The sequence below is a fragment of the Bemisia tabaci genome, chromosome 4 (genome assembly GCF_918797505.1).
Source record: "Bemisia tabaci chromosome 4, PGI_BMITA_v3".
Lineage (NCBI taxonomy): Eukaryota > Metazoa > Arthropoda > Insecta > Hemiptera > Aleyrodidae > Bemisia > Bemisia tabaci.
The window spans coordinates 2,597,053-2,619,281 of NC_092796.1; the positions used below are offsets into that span (position 1 = coordinate 2,597,053).

The 22,229-nt window shown below is 40.2% G+C and overlaps 1 protein-coding gene across 1 annotated transcript in view; it reads right to left on the reverse strand.

The window, feature by feature from the left end:
• The window catches only part of LOC109031260 (acetylcholinesterase), a 158,208-nt gene that overhangs the window by 17,155 nt on the left and 118,824 nt on the right, over nucleotides 1–22,229 (reverse strand). The window contains exons 6-7 of the mRNA XM_019042694.2: nucleotides 9,344–9,486; nucleotides 1,203–1,355 (exon numbers count right to left, since the gene is read on the reverse strand). Coding sequence (XP_018898239.2) covers nucleotides 1,203–1,355; nucleotides 9,344–9,486 — 296 coding nt within the window. The remainder of the gene's footprint in view (nucleotides 1–1,202; nucleotides 1,356–9,343; nucleotides 9,487–22,229) is intronic.

Below are 22,229 nucleotides of genomic sequence, written 5' to 3' on the forward strand. Positions count from 1 at the left end.
ATACAATTGGTGCTGCGGTGAATTAACAATGAGAAAGGTGAGGAAGGGAGGGCTTTACGTGGAACCAAACTCTGCAACGAGAATACGTGACGTCATGTTTGAACCTTTTTTCGCCGAAAGCAAGTATTTTCTTTTTTTCTCGCAGCAGCGCTAGTGGCAGTCAATTACACTCGTAATCCAGGTGCTAATATAATTATCCTCTTTTTTCCTTTTTTTGTGTTTGCTATGTGCTCTCTTCAGAAACAAAGTCGCGTCGTCCAACCAGTATGTGATGAGGCACCAAATGTTGATTTAACACGCGCGCAGAGAAAAAAAGCTCCAAATCAACAGCTTGATCTCTCTTTTTGCGAGTTAATTTTTTGTTCGGTTTTGATGCACTCGTCTAAAAAATGGGATTTCTACCAGCAAAGCAGGTTACTTTGGAGTTGATCTAATGGATTTTGATATTGTAACGATTCCGTAGTGTCGCAAAATTCATAGTTTTAACAGTTCAAAGTAATTCAGAAAATTACTGAAGCTAAATTCGCTCTGAGGTGCATCGTGTTCGTAGTCTGTTGTGCTGAAGAGGAGTGTCGGATGTAAGTACAACCGGATGATGGAAAATCTTAGTTTAAATTAATCATTTTCGAGGAAAGTTATGAATACTTCTCATGCAAATATTTAGATATGAGCTTCGTGGAATCCTGGATAAAACTATTTGATATCTCAAAGGAGAATACTTAAAATTTTATCATAATCGGTGGTGTAGCTAAGAATTCTTTAAGGAAGGGGGGTACATTTACATTATTTTGTGTACGCCCCTAATAATATTTGATGTCTGCCCTCCAAAAGTAGAAAAAAAGGTACAATCAACGAGGCTAAGGGGGAGAGGGGGATCCGGACCCCCTAGACCACCCCCCTTTGTCTACGCCACTGATCAGAATATTCCTCCGTAACGAAAAAAAAAAAATTATGAAGTTTATATGGCGATCTCCGCGATAGCAAGCAACAGTATAAGCATACAAATATCCATCGTAAAATAGTCTGAATTATCTTATGAAGTACGGCCCAAGTGAGCACTCCAACTTCTAAAAAAATATCTTATTTGCTATATTCAAAGGGACCGTAGTTTCAAAGTTATTTCAGAACAGTGTGCAATTTGTTGAGGGGAATCATTATTGTTAATAGTGGTAAAGAAATAAAAGAGACAATTTGTGTATTACCTGTGTGAAGTAGTAATAGTAGATTTTGGCACCGTTGTCTGACATGACTTGAGCGAAATAGTTGGATGGACAGATGAAGAAATAATCACCAACAATTTCTCCGATCATTTTCTGATTCGTGTAACCGTCACCTAGATTTTCCCAGTCCGTGTACTGCAATCAAATATGGAAACAGGCCAATTGAAGAGGAACGAATTTAGTTTCAAATACAACCACTTGCAATAAACTGTGAAGATTAGAAAAAAAAATAAAGGATGAGTTTCAAATTACGGGCAATGAGATTGAATTTTTTTGTTCTTCAACTTGCTTAAAAAACTCTGTTTATCGACTGAAAAAGCTTGCCGACGTTAGGGTCTCGCGTGCAATATGACAACCCTGCATTTGTGCTTGACTCCACCTCCATGCCAAGTTCTTACCTCTATAATTACAGGGGCGACCTCTGTAGTTTTTCATGATGATACCACCTTCAAGCACCTTTTAAAAGGCGAGAAGTGATTTTCAAACTTGGCCGATCCAGCGTCGATCAGCTTGTATCGAAATCATGTAGCTTTAAATGAAAAAGTTGATTCATAAAATGGAAAAAGGGCTTAGAGAGTTAGTTTATTCCCTTCGGGAAGTATACTAAAAAATCTTTAAACGAACAAGCGGCCAGGAACTTTTGCCATGGTTTTGGAGTTTCAACCTATTACTAAAATTATGGCATGCTTTTTTCAAATTAATAGTCAGAATTTTAATTTTACTTTTTTTTAACCTACGGAATACAAAACAGAATGCATGGTTTTTCAAGTATCAAACTTTCTGATCGTATTGAACGTCTTCAGGTATTGTTGTTGCACGTTAGTGTACACAATTTTTGTGAATATTCTTGAAAGAGCATATGAAAGTCACGCAAAATTTTGCGCAATGAGGGTGACCAGCAGTCCTCGAAAAATTTAAAAAAAAGTAAGGGTAAATCTGCAACGTTGGAAATCAAGGTGCATTGCATCTTAGTCTGACTTTTAACATGTAACACGGATGCAAAAACACCAGTATAATATTTGGTATAAATCACAACTTCTTCAATTGGAGTTTTCGTTTCAATAAAGATATTGCGCGTTAAAAAATGAGCAAAAACACCGATTTAGTGGTCATTGAACCAACTCTGATCCTCTCCTACTTCCATTTTTCTCGAGTTTGAGTTTTATCAGAGATGTACGTTTTACGATGAACAAAGTTTATCCCCGAGTGAAAAAGTGCAAAAAAGAAGTGAACCGCAGGAAAGTTGACGACGCCAAAAAAATTGTTTCTGTTGCCGGAGGTAGATTTGGAGAAAATAAAGGAAAGAAAAATAAACCAGTCTTGGAAAAACAGCCACAAGCCGCTGCAGACATTTTCACGTTCAAGCGCACAATTGAATGAGAGCATAAAGAAACCAACCTTTCCAACCCTTTTAAAGAAAGGACTTGTCACGATTTTCCGATCATACTTTATTTACTGAATGCAAAAATATTCAATATCAGATGAAATCTCCATATAACAAAACTGTATGAAATTCTAAACTCTCACGAAATCTTTTCATAACGAATATTCAGTGACAATTTCGAGAGTTGAGTTTGATCCATTCTCTTTTTTAAAAAAAAGAAATGTAGACTTTAAAATTCCACTATTAAGATGCGTAGTTTCTTTAATTTTGCCGTCAGTATGCTCAAAAAGCCAACTCTGGGAATTCAGGAAATTTCAAACTTCCACAGATATTGAACTTCCAAGAGGCACTGAGAAAAGTCAGTATTTACTCATAAATAATGATGAGTAATAATAATGATGATGAGTAATAATGTGATGAAGTATGTTAATAATTTAATAGTGCTGCATGAATGAGCCCGCTCTTTTCTAAGGGTGAAACAAATCCAAAAATTTTAAAGGTAAAATTTATAGGAAAAATGAAAAAGGTGTCTACTTCATTTCAGTACAGAGCGGTTGATGTGCTCCAATGAGAATAAAACCAAAGCCCTTTTCGACGGGTCATTCTTGAGGTTTGTGAGGAAAGGATGACTCCGGCAAACTATCAAAGCTGGACTACTTTTTTCAAGTAGGAACTACAATTTGTAGCTACAATTTGCGGAAAGTGCGTGCCATTTGTTTCCCTATGCATATAAATCTTTTAACGGATGAGTTAGAAATCGTAAGTCCTGATTGCAAAATGGACCGCGTTCAGTAGAGAGGAACGAAGCCACATCAGCTATTGCCTTTAACCGGACAGTCTCATTTTTTACAAGCGAACGTTTGTGCGGATTTTTTTTAAAATTCTGAGCAATCCGTTTCGTACCATGCAGAAAATTCACAGAAATTTGTACAAAAATCCGCACAACCGTTTTCATGTAAAAAATTAAATTGTCCAACTGAATTTTGGCAATCGCTGATATGGTTTGGTTTGTTTCTGCTAAGCGCGGCCTAAATGTAGTGTAAATATATTTTGAAATTGTCTAGTTACATTGAGCCCTTATTATTTACCGACTGATAAGTGTACTTACTTTTAAAATTGGTTAATTTTGTATGCACATTTACATCCGAGATGTTATTAATGTTCGGCCATGAGCATCCAGATAATTATCATTACCCTTACAACATCGATCCCAATAGTCGGGAGAGGACCGCGAAAGCTCACTGTGCGGTTCCGGGTGGAATCAAGAGAAAATTCATATTCCCTCTCGGTGAGGAATTCTTGATCCCAGTTCAAACTTCTTGGCGGGATGAATTTCATCAAATTAATTCGTCCGAGCAAATAGTTGAATACGTTCTTTCATTTGAGTTACTCCTTAGTCGCGAACCGCAGCCCCCGCTCCCCCGAAAACTTCACGGCGACCGACTAAGAGGCCCTTTGGGTAAATACTAGAGAACTTGTGGCTACACCCTCTACTTATTAACCGAATTCGCGCTCACTGAGTCAGACGCTGGGAACCCTTACAACCTGCTCCTCGATTGTTGAATCGATATTGAATGACCTTGATCGATATATAGCATTGTGAAGATAGGGATTTATCGATCGAGATCATTCGATAACGATTCAACAATCGACCCGCTGGTCGAGAGAAAACCTGTCATGTGCACAGGCCTTTCATCGGAGTTTGGCGATTCTTTATTTGGACTGCGTTTAGCAGAAAGGAATCAAGCCACATCAGCTATCGCCAAATTTGACTGGGCAATTTAATTTTTTACAAGAGAGCGTTTTTGTGGATTCTTTTGAAAATTTTGACAAATTTCCTTCGTACCATGCAGCAAATTCATTAAATTTTCTCAAAAATCCGCGCAACCGGTTTCATATTAAAAATTACATTATCCGATTAAATTCGGCGGCTTGGCTCCTCTCTGCTTAACGTGGTCCATTTGCAGGGCGATTACTCATCAGAAAGGATTCATTTTACTCTTCTGTCACCAGGGAAGATGCGTAGAGGCATACCCGATCTAAGAAATATTTTCAAACGAGATTGCAGACGATTTACATCAGAAATTTATTCCAACCAGTATTTCTTAACGTAAAATTCACCAAGAAAAAAAAATTGTCGTACGGTAGTGGAATAGATCAGAAAGAAAACACGACAACTATTTTTTTCAAGAAAATCGCTCTTTTCAAAGAAAACAGCGATATTTCAGTTAATATTGAACGCAGAGAGCTGCTGTTTGGATAGATCTGTTGTTTTTAGCTAATCTACAAGAATCAAGCATTCAAAATACAATTATGTGACTGTGCAACTGACCCATTGACTCACTGACAAAATTCTTAAGATTCTTGTGAATAAAGTACGCTGATACACGTATAAAAGTTTTCGGTTCGATGTATTTATTTATTTTATTTTTTTTTTTAATTTTTACTTTTCATCGCAAAGGCAATAGCGCGGCGATGTTCAGCGATATTTTGTTTTACGCTCGTCAGTTCCTCCCGATCGGATCGGTATTTTCAGCGAGAGAAGCTGAGCGCAAAAACATCCGTGCCTTGACATGCAGACGACAGGAGACTATGCGCTGCCTGAAACGAACCTGTCAGTTTCTCCCGTGCATTATTTCGGGCGTGCATTTCTTTCTTGTGCCTCGGCAATGCTAATAGTAAGCTGAAACCCCGTCTAGTTTAACTTCCACCTGTATTTCAGCATATTTCAGACATCCGGTCCCTAGCCCTTACTCACTCGAGGTCCGAAAAAACATTTTGGTGCAGGAAACACGTATATGTTGATAGTGTTCTTCCAGAATTTCCACTTCTACTTTAATTGTTCGAGAGTGCAGTTAAAACGCCCTCGATCGTAACTTTCAGAGAATTTTCTTCGATGGCAGCAAGGCACGCAAGCAACACTGGTGGATAAAGAAACATCTCGAGAGAAAAGGGGGCATTTCGTGATACAGAGTGGGGGCCTTGGAGAATATTCCCAGAATTGGGGTTAGCAGACTTTCCCGAGACAATTCTACAAAATGGACCCCACTTAAATACATGTCTCAAGTAATTTTAACATAATATTTGTAAAATACTGGAGTTGCCTCTGGCGTGTGTAGTATTTGGAAAAATCAGCGCAAACAAGAGGGTAGTACTGCCGTGCTAAGGAAAAACGCCGTATGAACATTCCAGAGTTGCCAAATTGTCCCGGATAAAACGTGTATTTTTGAAGAAAATTATGCGTATTTTTCATTGAAATTTTGAGACGTTTTAGATAAAATTGCGAACAAAATTGTCTGAAAAAATTGAGGAAAAATATTCACGATATTCCTTGTAAATCGTCGTTTTATTGAAGAATATCTGGCAACGTCTGAAGGCTCATACGGCGTTCTTCCTTAGCACGGCAGATTGGGCTAAACCAGGCGATTTTCTTTTTAGGTTAAACAGTGGATCCTCTTCCGCCCCTTTCCCCTGAAGAAGAAAAGAGAAATGGACTGAGGTAACTTTTTGATTTTTGATAGGTTACTTTTACTCTTTTTCTTTCCTCCCTTTTCCCCCTTCCTTTACTCTCTGCTCTTTCTTCCCTCCTCATGTGCTTCCAGGGGAGGGTATTTGAAAATTGCCCTTTTCTAGATCCGACCCTGGTAGGTGTTTTTAATTTACCCTAATTAGATCCTTCCGCTAGGGATGAGCCCTCTCTACAATCTGCGAGCAAGGCTGAGGGTGGAGAGTCCGAGAGAAAAGGAGAGTCTCTGGCCCACTTGCGAGTTACAAGCGCTTGTTGAAAGTGAAACACCAATAGAAAACCAGGATTTCGATCGCTCGACGTCAAGCTATCGAAATCCTCCTTGCCAATTGGTGTTGAACTAAGATCGAATAACGCCTGAGGCCGTATCGAGAAACCCGCCCCAACACTCGCGGCTAGAGTCCGCTAACTGAGATATTACCAGGCTCGCTTCAAATTACTGGTGCAGCAACTTTACTTGCAGCGATTCTGTGCATTAATGAGACAGGGGTGCAGGACACCTGCGGTTGATGGGGAGCGTTGTCAAATTTGGCTTAGAGGTCGCGGATTTGGAATTCTGAACAAGGTTGAGTCGGCGATTGTTGGCACTCGTCGGAATCGGGGTGAGCAGTTCTCAACCCACATTTTTCGCCCGAGCGAACCGGGGCAAAAGCAAAAGCAACGGAGCCGCTGCAAAAAGTGTCTCTCTCGCGGCTATAATTAATGCTCGTTTCGAGTGGTTGTTAGTGTGGATTTTTCCACGCAGTGCCGCCACACTCGACCATCATAGAGCTCCGTTAGTTCAACTGGATGATTTCGAGTGCAAACAAACAAATATTTCATATTTCCCGGCTCTGGAGCACGGTCAAATCTCGTAAAAATATTTAACTCGTGAAGCCGTCTATATGAACGACGCCAGGCTTTTATTTATTTTGTTCTTTTAATGTTTTTCGAACCCTTCCCTCCTCCTGAGTCAGGCACATGCTACTTAACGTTTAATTAACGCCGAAGTAGAGTACCTAGGTAAGAGAAGAACGGACATGCCGTTTCATCGAGGCCTCAGGGCCCAAAAGAGCAGCCAACCGTCACACTTGATGCATTCGAAACAGAGTTGTTGTGAGCTTTTATGGTCAGATCGGGAACTCAGAGGATGGTCGTCTATGTCTACGTTTGAAAAGGGAGGATAATAGAAAAATATGGCATCGTATTCGCTCAAATTCGTATTTGATAAAAGGAAATTTGGCAACGAACGCAGGTTCATACGGCGTTTTTTCCTTAGCACGGCAGGACAGTACACGAGCAGATACAATTGGACATATTTATGCAAAAAGGAACTATGTTACACGCAATCCTTATGCACATAGTTCCTTTTAGCATAAATATGTCCAATTTTGCAATGTCGGGGTCCCGTTTTGCGCTGCATTTCGCGTCTGAGTTGATGCGCGGATTCCGAGACGCGGATCCCATCCCGGTATAAGAGGTCCATTTACATATTCGACTTGGGTTACTGGTCGGAGGACCGTAATCGGGACAACGAAATGGACGTATTTCTGTCAAACGGAACTATGTGCATTAAGAGATGAGCCCCAAGACCCATAAGAATATATGCATAACAGGGCTCATGTCATAATGCACATAGTTCCGTTTGGCAGAAATACGTCCGAATGGAGTAAACAGACGAGGATTTACGTCCTGAAACCTGTAAGACACGTGTGCGAAAGCTCGTGCGGCCGGATTACGCTGGCCCGTCACGGCTCCGGCTTAGCTTTAGGGTCTCGTGTTTGCAGTTGCATTTACGGCCGTGATGAAACCATTATAACTGCTCTCGCGCGGGCTGGGATACTGCCGCGCTAAGGAACAACATTGTATCATCTGTCGGATGTTGCAAAAATTCCCCTGGTGAATTATTTAATTTTGAGAGAATGTTTGAATATTTTTCCATGAAATTTGGTTTTAACAGGGTTGTCACAGAATTCGGAAAATGAAATTTCCTGACATTTCCCTGATTTCCCCGACTTATTATTTTAAGACTCCCTGACAATTGACGATATGCCGGATGATAAAAAAGACACACTTCGGAGTAGTTCTCAGGCGAAATCCGCTGTTCGGAACATCCAACCCATTCTCGAAAGCACATGAAGTTGACTTGACCATTTTTTTCGTGACACTTATGTCATTTTCCCTGATTTTTCCTGACCTTTCAAAATTCCCTGAAATTTTCCGGTTTCCCGGTATTCCTTGACTGTGGCAGCCCTGTTTTAATTGCGAAGACAATTCTCTGAGAATTTTAAAGAAAATAATTCTCAGGTTTTCCAGAAATTTTACATTTAAACAAAATGAATTTGATAACTTTTGAATGTTGACCGCGTTTTTGTCGAGCACGGCAGAATGCACCCACAACTGCACGTATTTCTATCAAACGGAACTATGTGCTTCATGACGTGAGCCCTGCTATGCATATATTCTTATGGATCTCAGGGCTTATGTCTCAATGCACATAGGTCTGTTTGGCAGAAGTACGTCCAACTAACGTGAAAAGGACTTGCAAAATGTTTCAGGTAAAGATGCAGATGAGGGTGGAGGAAAAATGGGCGAGGATGCCAGGTACTGCTGGGCTATGACACAAACAGGAATAACACAACACCTAATTGGACTTCAATATCACCTAAGTGTTTTTAATATTCTTATAAACTGATCTGTTCTGATGTACACGGTCTCTCTACTACTTAAAATCTCGAAACCACTGATTAATTTTTAAAAACTCGAGGGAAAACTTCATTTGGGCGTATATATGCTAGAAGGAACTATGTGCTTACGGTTTACATGCAACATGGTTCCTTTCAGCATAAATATGTCCATTTTTCTTTCAAGACTACCGCTCCTCCTTTATAGGTAACGTTTATTTTCCTATTCACGTCAGGACATAAGCGTGAAATAACCCTTTAATCAGCCTGTATATGATTAAAATTAATAGGCATGTCTTACACGTTTTACGTAGAACACATTTTTACATTCTCATTGGTTTATCGAGCAACATACTATTCCCTTCTGAGTGCTTCTGAAGACCGTATTAAATAAATTGATCCACTGGAAAAGATTTCCAGGAAGAAAAAAACGTTAATTATACTGGAAAAGATTTCCAGGAAGAAAAAAACGTTAATTACAAACTTTAACAAGCTCAAATGGGTTAATTAAATAAGAAAAGGTGCCAGCATAAAATAATAACTCTTTTACCTGGAATATAATAGCTTCCTTTTCGAGAGGAGAAAAATTCTTGAATATCGTATGGATGATGTCCAAGAACTTGTCCCGCTGCAAGAGACTCGGGCCGTCTTTTTCGAAAAACTCCAAGAAGTCGTACAGCAGGAAGTAAGTACCTGCAACAGAAAAGTTTCACTGAAATAAGACAAACGAAATATACTTTAAGCTGATGAGCAACAATTCTTTCGAATTGGCTGAGTTCATTTCTTTATCAGGTGAATACGTTTACTTGTTTTGCTTACTTTTTATTCTTCGGTCCTGATTTTTTGTGTTTATAGGAATAAATGACCATCGTCATCTTATTAACATAAAAAATCAGGACCGAAGAATAAAAAGTAACCCTGGTAAAAATTGGCGATTGGAGCTGCGTTTCAAAATACCATAGGAGTTCTTATAGCCGACCGAAGAGGGCGATAGAAAATCATATAGCTGGCTGTAGAAAGTGGAAAAAATCATACGGCCGGGCTACACGAAGCGATAAAAAATTATACAGCCGGGCTATAGTTCCTATCACCGAGCTTTACACTTTATCGCCTGGCTGTTGCTTTTTCGCCATCGGCTATAAAAGGCTATAAGAAATTGAGTAGAAATTCTTGTGCTTTGTAAATCCTTAAGTTCGTAAGGAATCACCGTAATATTTACAAAACGCACATTATATTTTCCTTTACCACATATTTTTTTTCATCAATTAAAATTAGAATAATCCATACAGATTGTGCAAACATTTCAAAGTCATGAGTTGAATAACGCTAACTCCGGCGAGATTAAATATTAGAGCCTAATACAAAGCGGAGCGGCGGCGCACCGGCGCCTACAAACCTAACAGGGATACTTCACGCATTGCGCAATGCGTGAAGTATCCCTGTTAGGTTTGAAGGCGCCAATGCGCGTTCAGCGCTGGCTGCCCGCCCGCCCGCCGCAGCGTACCGCGGCGCTTGAAGCAACTATTTCACACCAGGGGTATTTCACAGTATCATACGAAATTGAAGGCGCTCCAACATATTAGGAATGTCAGGCATCCTTCAGAAGAACGGAGCTTTCCTCGCAAATCAAATCAAGATACTGCGGCCTAAAAAGAGAGCGGTAGTCCAAAAACTCACTAAGTCCTAGCATCCGTAATTAGTAACGTTTAGCATACACTTTATCGCCAGGCTGTTGCTTAATCGCCATCGGCTATAAAAGGCTATAAGAAATTGTGTTGCCGGCTATAGAGGCTATTGGAAATCTTAAAGCCGGTTGTAGGTCTATGGTATTTTGGAACACAGATTCTACTGCCAATTTTTACCAGGGAAGCAAAACAAGTAAATTCTTTCAAACGCTTTCCTTCCATTTAACGCACTATTATGACGCAACGATATAGTCAATTAACGACAAACTCGTATATTTGATTGCGAAATCGCAAATTTTCATTTAGCATTTCATGCATAGCTTGGATAACTTCCTTGTTGTTTTTCAATCAATCAGGACCAAAAATAAAAAATAAAAAAAAAAAAAATAAAAAAAACAGATGAGATATAACTGACCAACAGTTTTTTTAAGGTGTCCTGTAGATTTTTTTCACGTACATCATATATTATCTCATTAAATTCCAATGAGTTATCTTGATTCGATCCCGAATAAGAAAATAAAATACAATAAAAGATTTCGATATGAAGATTAAAAATTTTTGACTCGAGCAATCAAAACACAGAATATTTTGAGCCTTTTCAAGCCTCTTTCGTCCTTAAGAATCACACACGGAAAAATTAAATTGCTGATTTAGCAATTCAATTGCTAAAAAAAAGTGACTGCGACGTTTCAATGCAGAATTTACATTGCAAAAATGCTACTTTAACCATCCCCATGGTTAAATTCGCATACAATAGTGGTTAAAGTAGCATTTTTTTGTAAAATCTACGTTAAAACATGTCAGTCACTTTTCTTGGCAATTGAATGGTTAAATCAGCAATTCGATTCTTTCCGCGCAGACGAAACAAAAATCATGATTATTATAAACGACACAACAAGAAAGGAGGGGTTGTAGAGGTAAACAGAGGGAAAAATCAGATGTTACAGAACAATAGATACGCGTTGTAAAAAATGAAAGAGGCAAGGAAGGGTGAGGAAACATTATCCGCTTATTAGAAATGTTGGCGAGTGAAGGCAATAGAAAATTCATCGTGCGAAAAGGCGCCGGAGCGAGGGTAGCGGGAAGGAGGCACCGCGGTATCGCGGGCCCAAACGACCTGTCAACTTCCGTTATCTCTTTCCATGTTTTCCTCATTTTTCATCTCGTTTTCATTTGATCGGCAGCGGGCGCAGTCTGGCCACCTGTCTCGGCGTGGAAAACCCGATTCCTTTTATTTGCGTGTTTGAGGAAGACACAGAACTATCGGGTTACGCGCTTGATCTCTGCCCCTATAAACAGAAACCACGCGTGGGACGAAAGCTTTCCGTTGGGGTTGCGTTGTTTTTCCTCGACGTGGTTTCAGCTGCACCCTCTCTTCGAGGTGTTCACTAAGCCGGGTTAACCCGACTTTTGGTATCGCTTTCTGGTTGAACTGTTCAGAATCCCTTTTCCGGCATTGATTTTATCAATTCAAAAGACTTTGTTGACTGAGGTACGAATATCGGATCAAGAGCAATGGACTGAAGAATTTAATCTTTGAAATCCTGGTCTGATAAACCACTGAAAGATCGATCTCACAGTTCCGCCTTTTCGAAAAAGACGATTGCTGTAAATTTCTGCGTTGCGAAAGGTGATAAGACATTCAAACAATACGGTGTATTGAAGTTTTTTAGCCAACGTGCGTTAAATTCAGCATAAAGCTGACATCTCACTACGGAGCTAAGCTTGGCTAAAAAAACTCCAACACACCGTCTTACGACACTTGCGTCCACCACAATCAGTTTGTGGATTCAAACAATAGGTCAAATTAGTTCTCAGAATAGATGCATTTTCTTAAAAACGTATGTATTTTTTTTATTTAAAAGGAAAACACCATTGTTTGACCCATTGTATGTAAAAACCAAAAGAAAAATTGAAACATGTTGAGCTGAACAGCGTATATATTGAAAATATTAAAATGAGCACCAACACGCTAAAATTGTTGTTTTTGTCTATTTGCTTTGATGATGGTTCTGTGTAACCGAAAGGCCTCGGCATATATCATAACCCAATGTGAGGAATAAATTCAAATTATATATTATCGCAGCGTATTGGCTCTCATCCTAATCTTTACAAGACAAATTTTCATATTATGTCTCAGACATTAATATTTTTTCGAGAACTTTTACTGCATTTGAATGCCCTCTTCGCTCTTCCTCGGCATGGCAGTTTATACATAGTTCCATTTTTGCGCATCTTTTGATAATAAGGCGTAAATACGCATTAAAGCAACAAGAGACAACATCTGCTTGTAAAAAAATGTTGGGGTATACAAACGATACCTCCATTCGTTTTGATGAGCTTATAAGACTCTCACCGTGAGCCTATTTCACCCCCGAGTTAAATTACCAAACTTTTTACCTGTCGAATTTCTTACCCAATTTCATGTAGAAATCCATTGTGAAATCATAAAGAAAAATGAAGTGTTAACATTTCAGAAAACTCCAGCGTCTTGACGAATTTATAGTCTGAGGGGCTCCCAGAGTCTGATTGCACTTATGACAAAATACGTGAATATTCTCCAACTTTAGTAATTTTTTAGGTATATATTTTCTATAGAATGTCATTCTTAAACTTATTTTGCAGTGAAATAAGCAATCATTTCTGTACCAAAAACATTAAATATTTTCACTGTGGGCTGAAAACGGCCTGGAGTGAAAGCCTTCACGCTCTGCATAATGAATGAATGTGAACATTCACGGTTGTGACCACATACAGGAGGACGGACTTCAGCGTGTGACGAAAAATAAGGCGAATAGAGCGCCTTCATATTGAATGATACCGCACACACTACCGCGAAGTTAGTTTAGTTGCTTGACCTAACGTAACCCAACTCATTTCGCCTTTCTCCATTACACCACCACTTCAATTCAATTTAAACTCCATGTAAACATAAAGAAAAGTTCTTTTTTTGAGTTTATGAGTTGCCAATTAATTTTGAAATTCTATGGTTAAACATTTAAAGTACGTATTAGACATTTAAAATATACGTAAAGAGCGACATTTAAAGAAGTGAATCGCTTACTTAACAATTAAATTGTTAAGGAAAAGTCAGACATATATTAAATGTACATTTTACGATATTGGAAAGCTAATTTGACATCGAGGGTGGTTAAACTAGTTTTATTTATTGTAAAATCTGCATTGAAACATGTCGGACACTTTTCAACTACAAAATTGTTAAATCAGCAATAGAAAATTTGCAGGTGTCTGAAATTTGATGACTTTCGTATTTAAGAGGAAAATACTGAGTGTATTGATCACGAGGACAACCTCGGTTCACGAATTGAACAATCATTGGAGAAGATATGACAAAATGATCTAATCTGCTAAAATACGTGTGTTTAAATGGGAAATGCCGCCAGATGACGTTATTAGGCGGTGCATTTTTTCACTTTTAAATCGATTTTTCTACAATTTCTCATATTAGAAAAAAATTATAAAAAATACTGTGAAATCAGCTCTTTAGGCACTTTCAGATAAAGCAATAAAAAATGCGCATGAAATTCTCCATTTCACTTTTTCCGTGAACTTCTCAGTCTACACTTGTACAAATCTTCTCTAATTTTGCTTTGAATTTGCACTCGTTGCTGGAACTTAACAAAAGCGGGTGCGAAAAGAGGAGTGATGTTGGCGCGGCCGTGAAAAGGAGCGGAAAAACTGAGCCGAGGAGGCCACGCTCTGCTTATTATTATTTCCGGTCAACTTTCTCGGAGGATTGCCTCTCATTCCAAAGCAGCGGCGCCGACTAAATACGTTTTCCCCGCCTGGGATTGCGGCTTGAATTTCAACGCAAACTCAAGTTGCGAGCTATTTCACTACCACTGTTGCCGCCCTGAACAATTTTCGAACTGGATGACGTCACTGTGGCGCCAAGGAGCTAAGAGTTAGAAAATGGCCAACATGGAAGCAAGCCAAGAGCCCATAGCCTGCCGACAGGCAAGACATCTTCGCTGATACCGAATCTCCTAAACTCAGATTCTCGAAAGTCGTGAGCTCACCGAAAAAAAGTGAAGTTGATTGAAGATTCTGGATGTAAAAAAAAGTGTGCAAGAATTCACAAAATGCTGAATCGTCCGCCATGGCAGTTACTTTTACATCTTGACATTGCTAAAGTAACTGCTATAATCGGTTGATTCAGCGTTTTGTGAGTTCTCGCACACTTTTTTTTACATCTAAAATGTTAAATTACAATAAAATTTTTTCGGTGCTCCTTTTTGTGACTAGCGAAACTGACTCATTCAGAAAAAAGGGCAGAGTTAGTGCCCTCCCGGTTTTTTCCCCCTTTTTTTTGCGAGATCAATTCAGAGAAAAGAGATAATTGCATGATGGTGATGCTTGTCCAGTTCTTCCGAGCAACTAAGGGTCTTACCCGTTGATTGTGAAAAAAACTCAATTCCTCTTTGTTACCTATCCTCGATCTAAATAAGCAGGTTGGATGCAGTGCTCTCCCCAAACCTCTTGGTGACAGTTGGTAGCTTTTACTTTCGGGGATTCAACACCTCCTTATGAACAATTATAAGGGAGCAACAGTCATCACTCCTTTTTCGGTTGTTGACCTACCTACATGGCGGATGATGTGCTTCAAGTGACATCATGAGCCCAACAAGTTTCCCAAACTTCGTCTTGTTTGCAAAACGAAATTGCCAATAGGTAAGTCAACAGGTAAAAGTTGGAGTCCCGAAAGTGATAGCTTCCACCATAGCCGGGGTAAGAGTGGAGGATCACTTGGTCTGGTTGTATCATTAATTGACGTTTAACTTGGAGGCCGTGCAATATTGAACATTGAAAAGGTATATCCATTATCATTCTGTGAAAAGAGGTGCTAAATATGAGCTTCATCCGCGATGAAACTTTCTTTTTAAATCAAAATGAATTTCTATAAAATAATTCCAACAAAACGATTGCAGTCTCAAGAACAAAGATTTTAAAACATTTAAAACAAAAACGCGATTATTGCCAAAGCATGTAATATGCAATGGATGCAAACTTATTAGTTTGGTGTACAAAAAGTATTTTATGACAAAACGTGGCAAACGCGTTGTAGCCGCCTGTTTGCTTTTCTCTCACTTCCGGTTATATCTGCGAACGGAGCGCATATTTTCGCTAAAATCAAGAGTTTTTAGCCCCCGGATTCATGTGCATCTCTAAAGCCAGGCCCACTATGAACTGTGTGTCGCCTGTCGCATTTATTCAAATCCAATTCTGTGCACTTCAGTCATTAAATTTTTTTTTTGTCTTCACTATACGCTCATTTTTTCATGTACAATTAGCTTGCTATATAAAAAAAATAAAGTCGATGAAGTCATTGTGTTCTTTGCTGATATTGATCATAATGTTCTTTGACGGTTCTAAAATTTTCAAAAAGTGCACAGAGTTTTCACTGTAGCCTAAACAAAATGATGTTGTTGTTGTTTCATACATTTATTTATAGGTGCTTCAACGAAGCTGGGCCATTAACATCTAAGTACATAAAGGTGTGTACGTATGATGAGAATAATTATCGCACCGTAAGAGTTCCTCAGACCTGGCAGATTCAGATATACCAATGTATTATTGATTTAAAGTATCTATCAGGGCCGACTTTACCTACTTCCCGCAATGGGCCGCCTGTATTTTGCCGCCTCTTTCTCATTCATTTTGAATCATCAATAAAAACTATCACGTGCCGGAAGGGTGCATAAGACGCGTTTACTAGTGTCGAGCACATTTTTTGCGAACGCCCTGTCAACACTACCAGCAAAAGTTCACGGAACTTTGCGCGAAAGTTAAGTTCCGTAAACCTATCACTGTGTGGTCAAGGCTTTCCATTTATAAGAAATGAACGAAAAAATTATGAAAGAACTAACAAGAATGTGGTTTAATAATTTTAACTTCTGCCGCCGCAACACACTGACCGCACTGTGTTTGGCGCAATGCGTGAAGTATTCCTACAGTCTTGTAGGCGCTGTACGTTTCACGCCGACCGCTGCTGATCGCACTGTTTTTGACGCAATGCGTGAAGTATTCATGCAGTTTTGTAGGCGCTGTACGTTTCACGCCGACCGCTGCTGAGCGCACTGTTTTTGACGCAATGCGTGAAGTATTCATGCAGTCTTGTAGGCGCTAATATGTGTTACATGCCGACCACCGCGCTGAGGGTTTCTCCTTTTCATCTCAAGTCTTCGTCATCAATGCTCTCTGCGCCGCGGTTTGGTTTCTCTCTTTACTCGACTAATTGAAAATGCTGTCTCTTGTATATCCGGAAGACGAAAAAATAAGATATTACTATTCTCACAGGAAATGAAAGATTTTGTCACCTTTTCTCGTTTGTAATTTTTTTTCTGCATCCGATTTTTTTTTAAACCTACATTTAAAAAAATTGCAAAATTAGCCGCCATGAGCCGCGGCCCATGTGGCCACCCCCTAAATCCGGCCCTGGTATCTATACTTGTTTTTCCGAGATTGTGCCAGAATAAAAGGACATAATTGTAATAAGTAGCTCCGCCAGGGAACCGCCGAAAAACCGCAGATAACCGAAATGTGGATGATCGAGACTCTACTGTAGTTGATTTAAAAGGGAAAACTTCAAGTCTTGAGCAATTTAGTAGATCGCGGGTCATAAAGCTCACGACTTATGGACATGTTTGTGAACTCTCTTTACAAAGATTCCCGTATAAAAATGGAGGAATTTCCCGAGACTTGGGGCCGCGGGTTCGCGAAAAGAAGTCGCGGAGAATGTCACCGAGTTTGGAAGACGAAAGAGACGCAGACGGATGTACACGCAGAGGAGGGAGAGGAGAGACGAATGACGAGAGAGGGAATCAAACTATTTTGCATTTTAGCTCCTCGCGGAAGGAGAGAAAAAAGGATGCGTACTCTTTCTTTTCTCAGATTTGCCCTCGCCGCTGGATTACGGCTGAGTTTCTCGGAAACTCCTCTCGGAGCTCTTCGCGGTCGTATTATTCTCATAAATTAGATATCTTCCATTCCCGCCGCACTACGGATTTTCTTGAGACTACTCCGCCAGCCGAGTGAAGTGAGCGCCGAGTCCCTGCCACCCGTTAACTGGGTAATTTTTGTCGCTCCTTGTTCAAAGCCGGATTTGCATCTTTGTTCTGGACGCTCCACAATATCAGCGCAAAGAGTAGTATGCATCTTAGCTCCTCAGTCAGATCGGCACATGCTGTCAGGAACCTCGGAGTGAAATCCGGAGGGCAATTCACTGCGAAACCTATTTTGCACCCAAAAACCGGTGTGATAGTAAAAGTAAGGAGTGAGATCCACTCCTTGAGGGTGAAAAATTGCAAAAAGCGTTAATTTCGCATTGTGGGCGTGAGGCTCACTCTGCAAATATAGTAGATTTCACTCTGCACTTGTACCGCACTCCGGTTGTTTGAGAGCATCATAGTTTCGAAGTTCACTCTGAAATGAACGTCCGTTTATGCTAAAAGGAAATATGTTGCACGTGAAGCCTATGCACACAGTTCCTTTTGGACTACATTTTGCAATTTGGAACTATAAATTATAGCCCGTTTTAGAAACAACGTATGTGCCATTAGTTTCCCTGTGCACATAAGTGTTTTTCCAGAAGAGCCAGAATTTATAGTTCCAAATTGCAAAATGCAGTCCTTTTAGCATAAATACGCCCAAGTTTTCAACAGTGCATCCAGTGCTCCCATTTCCCGGAACTATAGTACCAAATTCCAAAACTTTTGAGATTCTCCTGAAATTTTGAAATCCCCGTATTGTTCCGGATTTTTTGCATTTTCCGGAGCTTTCTCGGAAATTTTAAAAAAATCTAAAAAGATTCCCGGGACTTTTGACGATCATGGAGTGGGAGAATTGTAAAAAAAGCTCCGAATCGCGAAACTTTCGACGGACATGAAATGGGAGCCCTGAGTGCATCGTGCTCCGAGTCGAGTCTTGTAGGGATGCAAGGCGACAAGGCACCGGTCTCCGGAAAAAACCGTCCCTTCGGTTCACATCCCTGGAACTCTGCTCGTCGCAAGAAGAGCCAGGCAGCTCGGGCATCTCTCGGCCAAAACCGCCGTCATCCGCGCGGTGGAAGGAGGGACACGGGTGCTTCTTCCTCGACAACGGAGCTTTCTTAACATCGTCCGTGCGTCCCCGTAAAGTGATTTTCCTCGGTGCCGCGCTCCCCGCGCCCCCGCGCGCCCCGCCCCCGCCGCGAGACGGGTCTTGTTGACTCGCGGCGTGGAGCGGCGGCAAGGTGGACTTCTTTAACCCGACGGACCTCGTCTCGGGCTCCATTCTTCCCGGGTAATTGAATCAATCACGGCGGAAAATCGATTACCTCGACAACGGAGAAAACGCAGCTTTGAAGAGGAGCCGCCTTTCGCCTTGACCGAGCCGCAGTTGTCGGACGCTCCGTCTATTCCCACGTATTTTCTCGTCCCCCGGGCAACGTAAATGCTCATAACGCAGGTATCGCTGAGAAAAAAAGTTCGGTCGTATATACTTAACTCCGGTTTACCGTATCATCGCATCAAACTCGATTCAGCAAACTGACTTTTTGGTTTGTCAAACTGAGCTTTCGGTTTGTGTAACTGAACTTGTGCGGTAAAGTAAACCGATGAACTAAGTTTGTCCACATATTCTGAACGTACGGTTACATGAACCGAAAGTTCAGTTTGACCAACCGGATACTTGGGATAATATGTAGCACCGAACGTTCGGTTCACATAACCGATTTTTTTCTTTTCAGTGTACCTCCGGCCGATGCGCGGCCCAGCCCTCGACGGGCGCAGTCGCATCATGTAGAGTCCGTGGTAATACTTGGATCGCATTCAGCAGAAATGAGCCAGCGGGATTACAGTGTTTTCAAAATCGTGTAACTTCCACTGCACTTGTAAAAAAAACTAAATACTGTACTTACTACTGTACTTACTTTTACTTGTACTGTTACTAATTCTGTGCGTAAAGAGTACTAAAATTTACAAAATTATTTTCATTTAAAATTAACGGTTTTTTGGCGGGAAGCAAAAACGATTTGCTATATTGGGAGATTTTTTAGATATTCATGAAAAAGCAGCATTTTAACCACACTCTAATCACACTGGTTCCTTTTTGCTAAATGCGATGCAATCACGTTGCAAATTTCTGCCAGAGCAAAAAAGAGAATTTGACAACTTCAAATAAACCAACCGTATCTAAGATTGGTACCTTCGCGTTGTATTAAAAGGAGATTATCCTTTTAGCGGTATCAAGTAGGTTAAAGTTAGTTAAATCGAGGCGGAATTTGAGATAATCCTCGAGCGGAATAAAATTGAAATGACCTCGTCGGTAGCTTTGAGCAGATGAAGCATTTTTTCACGAGGCCGAAAGTTCCGGGTGCTGGAGCCGTAGTTTTGACTGCTCCGGCTTCCTGCTGCTTCGGCTACACCCGAAACTTTCCGCTTCTAAGCCCCAAATTCGGATGGTATGTCTACGTAACCGTAAGTACAGCTTCTACGGCCGGAGTTTTTTTTTCCAGTGTGGTGATCCGAACGAGAGAAACCTCTTTTGCTACATTTTCATCTGCATGCAACAATGTGGATAAATCACCTTGTTTAATGGCACGTTTCTATCGTGTGCTGCTGTGCTGAGGAAGAACGCTGTATGAATATTCGAGAGTTGCCAGATTTCCTCTGATAAAATATTCATTTTCATGGAGATTTATGAATATCTTTTCTTGAAATTCTCAAGAACTTTAGGTGAAATTGCGAACAAAATTGTCTGAAAAATTGGAGGAAAAATAATGATAGGTTTTCTCGAAAAATCATTTTTTATCAGAAGAAATTTGGCAACGTCTGGAGGTTCATATGGCGTTTTTCCTTAGCATGACAGTATAGACGTGTGCGTAGAAAATTAGGAAATTCCCTATTATCTGGCCTAAGCGTCAACGGGGTGAGATGGAGGCGGCAGAGGAGGTGAAAAGAGGCTCACGCAGGGATTGGAAGAGGGGTAATAACTTCAAACAGCCTTGATCCAGGGTTGTTTACTCTTTTATGTGTACCTTGGTGCCGTGAAAAAATAACACGCCGAGAGGACAAGGCGTACGCATGGAATGAAGAGGTGGATTCTAAAACAGTAATTCGCGGAAAACTCGGCTTCGGGAAAAAAATTATAAGGAACAAGGCCTTTAAAAGTCTTCAACCTGACGGAACATTATTTTTAACAACTTTTGCTTTCCAACCATGAGAAAACGGTGGATGTAGGCGTAAGGCTGCACACCTACAGTTTTTTTCTCGCTGTTTAGATTGGGAGGTTCATGAATGCAACAGAATATCGTTGGTTTTTTTTTTTTATAAAAAGCAAATATTATTTAACGTAATGTTTACGGAAAAAAACTTGCACAATCCCAACTACACTCCTGGCTGATTGTGTCGCCAGACATATGAGTAGTCACACCGGTCAGAGAGTCTGCCAAAATTGGGGTTGGATCAACCACACCACTGGTTAGGACAACTACTCTCATATCTGGCGCCAAAATCAGCCAGGAGTGTAGTTGGGGTTGTGATACTTTTTTTTAATTTAGAATGAAAGTATTCGATGTGAGATATTTTCAAATAATTACATAGAGCATCGCGAAGGGTCTCCTGCCCTGGATGATCCTGTCCTTAATTGCCCTATCCATCCTTCTATCCTGATCTAGCCAGACACCGAGATACTTACACTCGTAACACTCTTCGATGCGCCGTTCATCCTCAAGCTCTATGCTCAATAATTACCATTTATTTTCATTCCCTCATTCTTTCGTTTACTTATTTTGTTATGAGGTTGTTTTGCATGTGATCGGATTTCGTTCATTAAGCCATTAGTGCTATTGCATAATGATAATGACCAAGTGGATCAGTCTTCATTCTAATGTCCCTCTTTGAGCTTGAAATTCTAGGAACTGACTCAGGAAGCAAATCAAATATTTTTTTAGGAGAGTGACCACCGTCACTGTGCGTCAAAATTATTATTTTACCCAAACATTGTTTTAAATGTCGATGCTCAAACTATAGACTATTTAGAACTATTGACTAATTTACATCTCTTGATGTGTGGGAACTGCAGGACGTATGAATTGGACGTGTTTGTGCTAAAAGGAGCTATGTGCATAGGATTTGCATGTATTTTCAATGCCCGCAGTTTTTCACACGAAATGCCCAAAAACGTGTGTTGTGGGGTAATTTTTTTACAACTCCTCGACTTAACATTTACGAAGCAACACAATTTAAAAAAAAAGCAAAGCAGAATTCAACGGATTTTCCACACAGTAAGGAGCGTCGCATACTCGTGGTGAGGCGGAGGGAAAGGGGTGGAAAAAGTTAAGAAGCGCTCATCAGCACTTACAAAGTTGCGGAAGTTGGCCCATCAAGATTCATTTCCTTACTTTATACTTGTAACTATTTGACGAGTCATGTCATTACTGAAGAAGCTCGAGATTTTTTATCCAGCCATCCTTACGTAAAATTACACAAAAATACGAGAATGCTACTGATTACGTTAAAAATCAAATCCGATGATCAAAATGTTGTCCAAAATTGACAAAATTAATGTTATGGGCCCAAAATGAACTAGGTACTCTACGTCAAATCTTCAAAATTGCGGTGATTTCTTTCTCTGTGCGTAAGGAAACCCTGACAATACTTCAAGGAATGATATTGATGTTTTATGCTTAAGAAAATAAACTAGGAGCAGAGATTTATAAATATCGCAAACGAGATACGCGGTTTGGAAGTT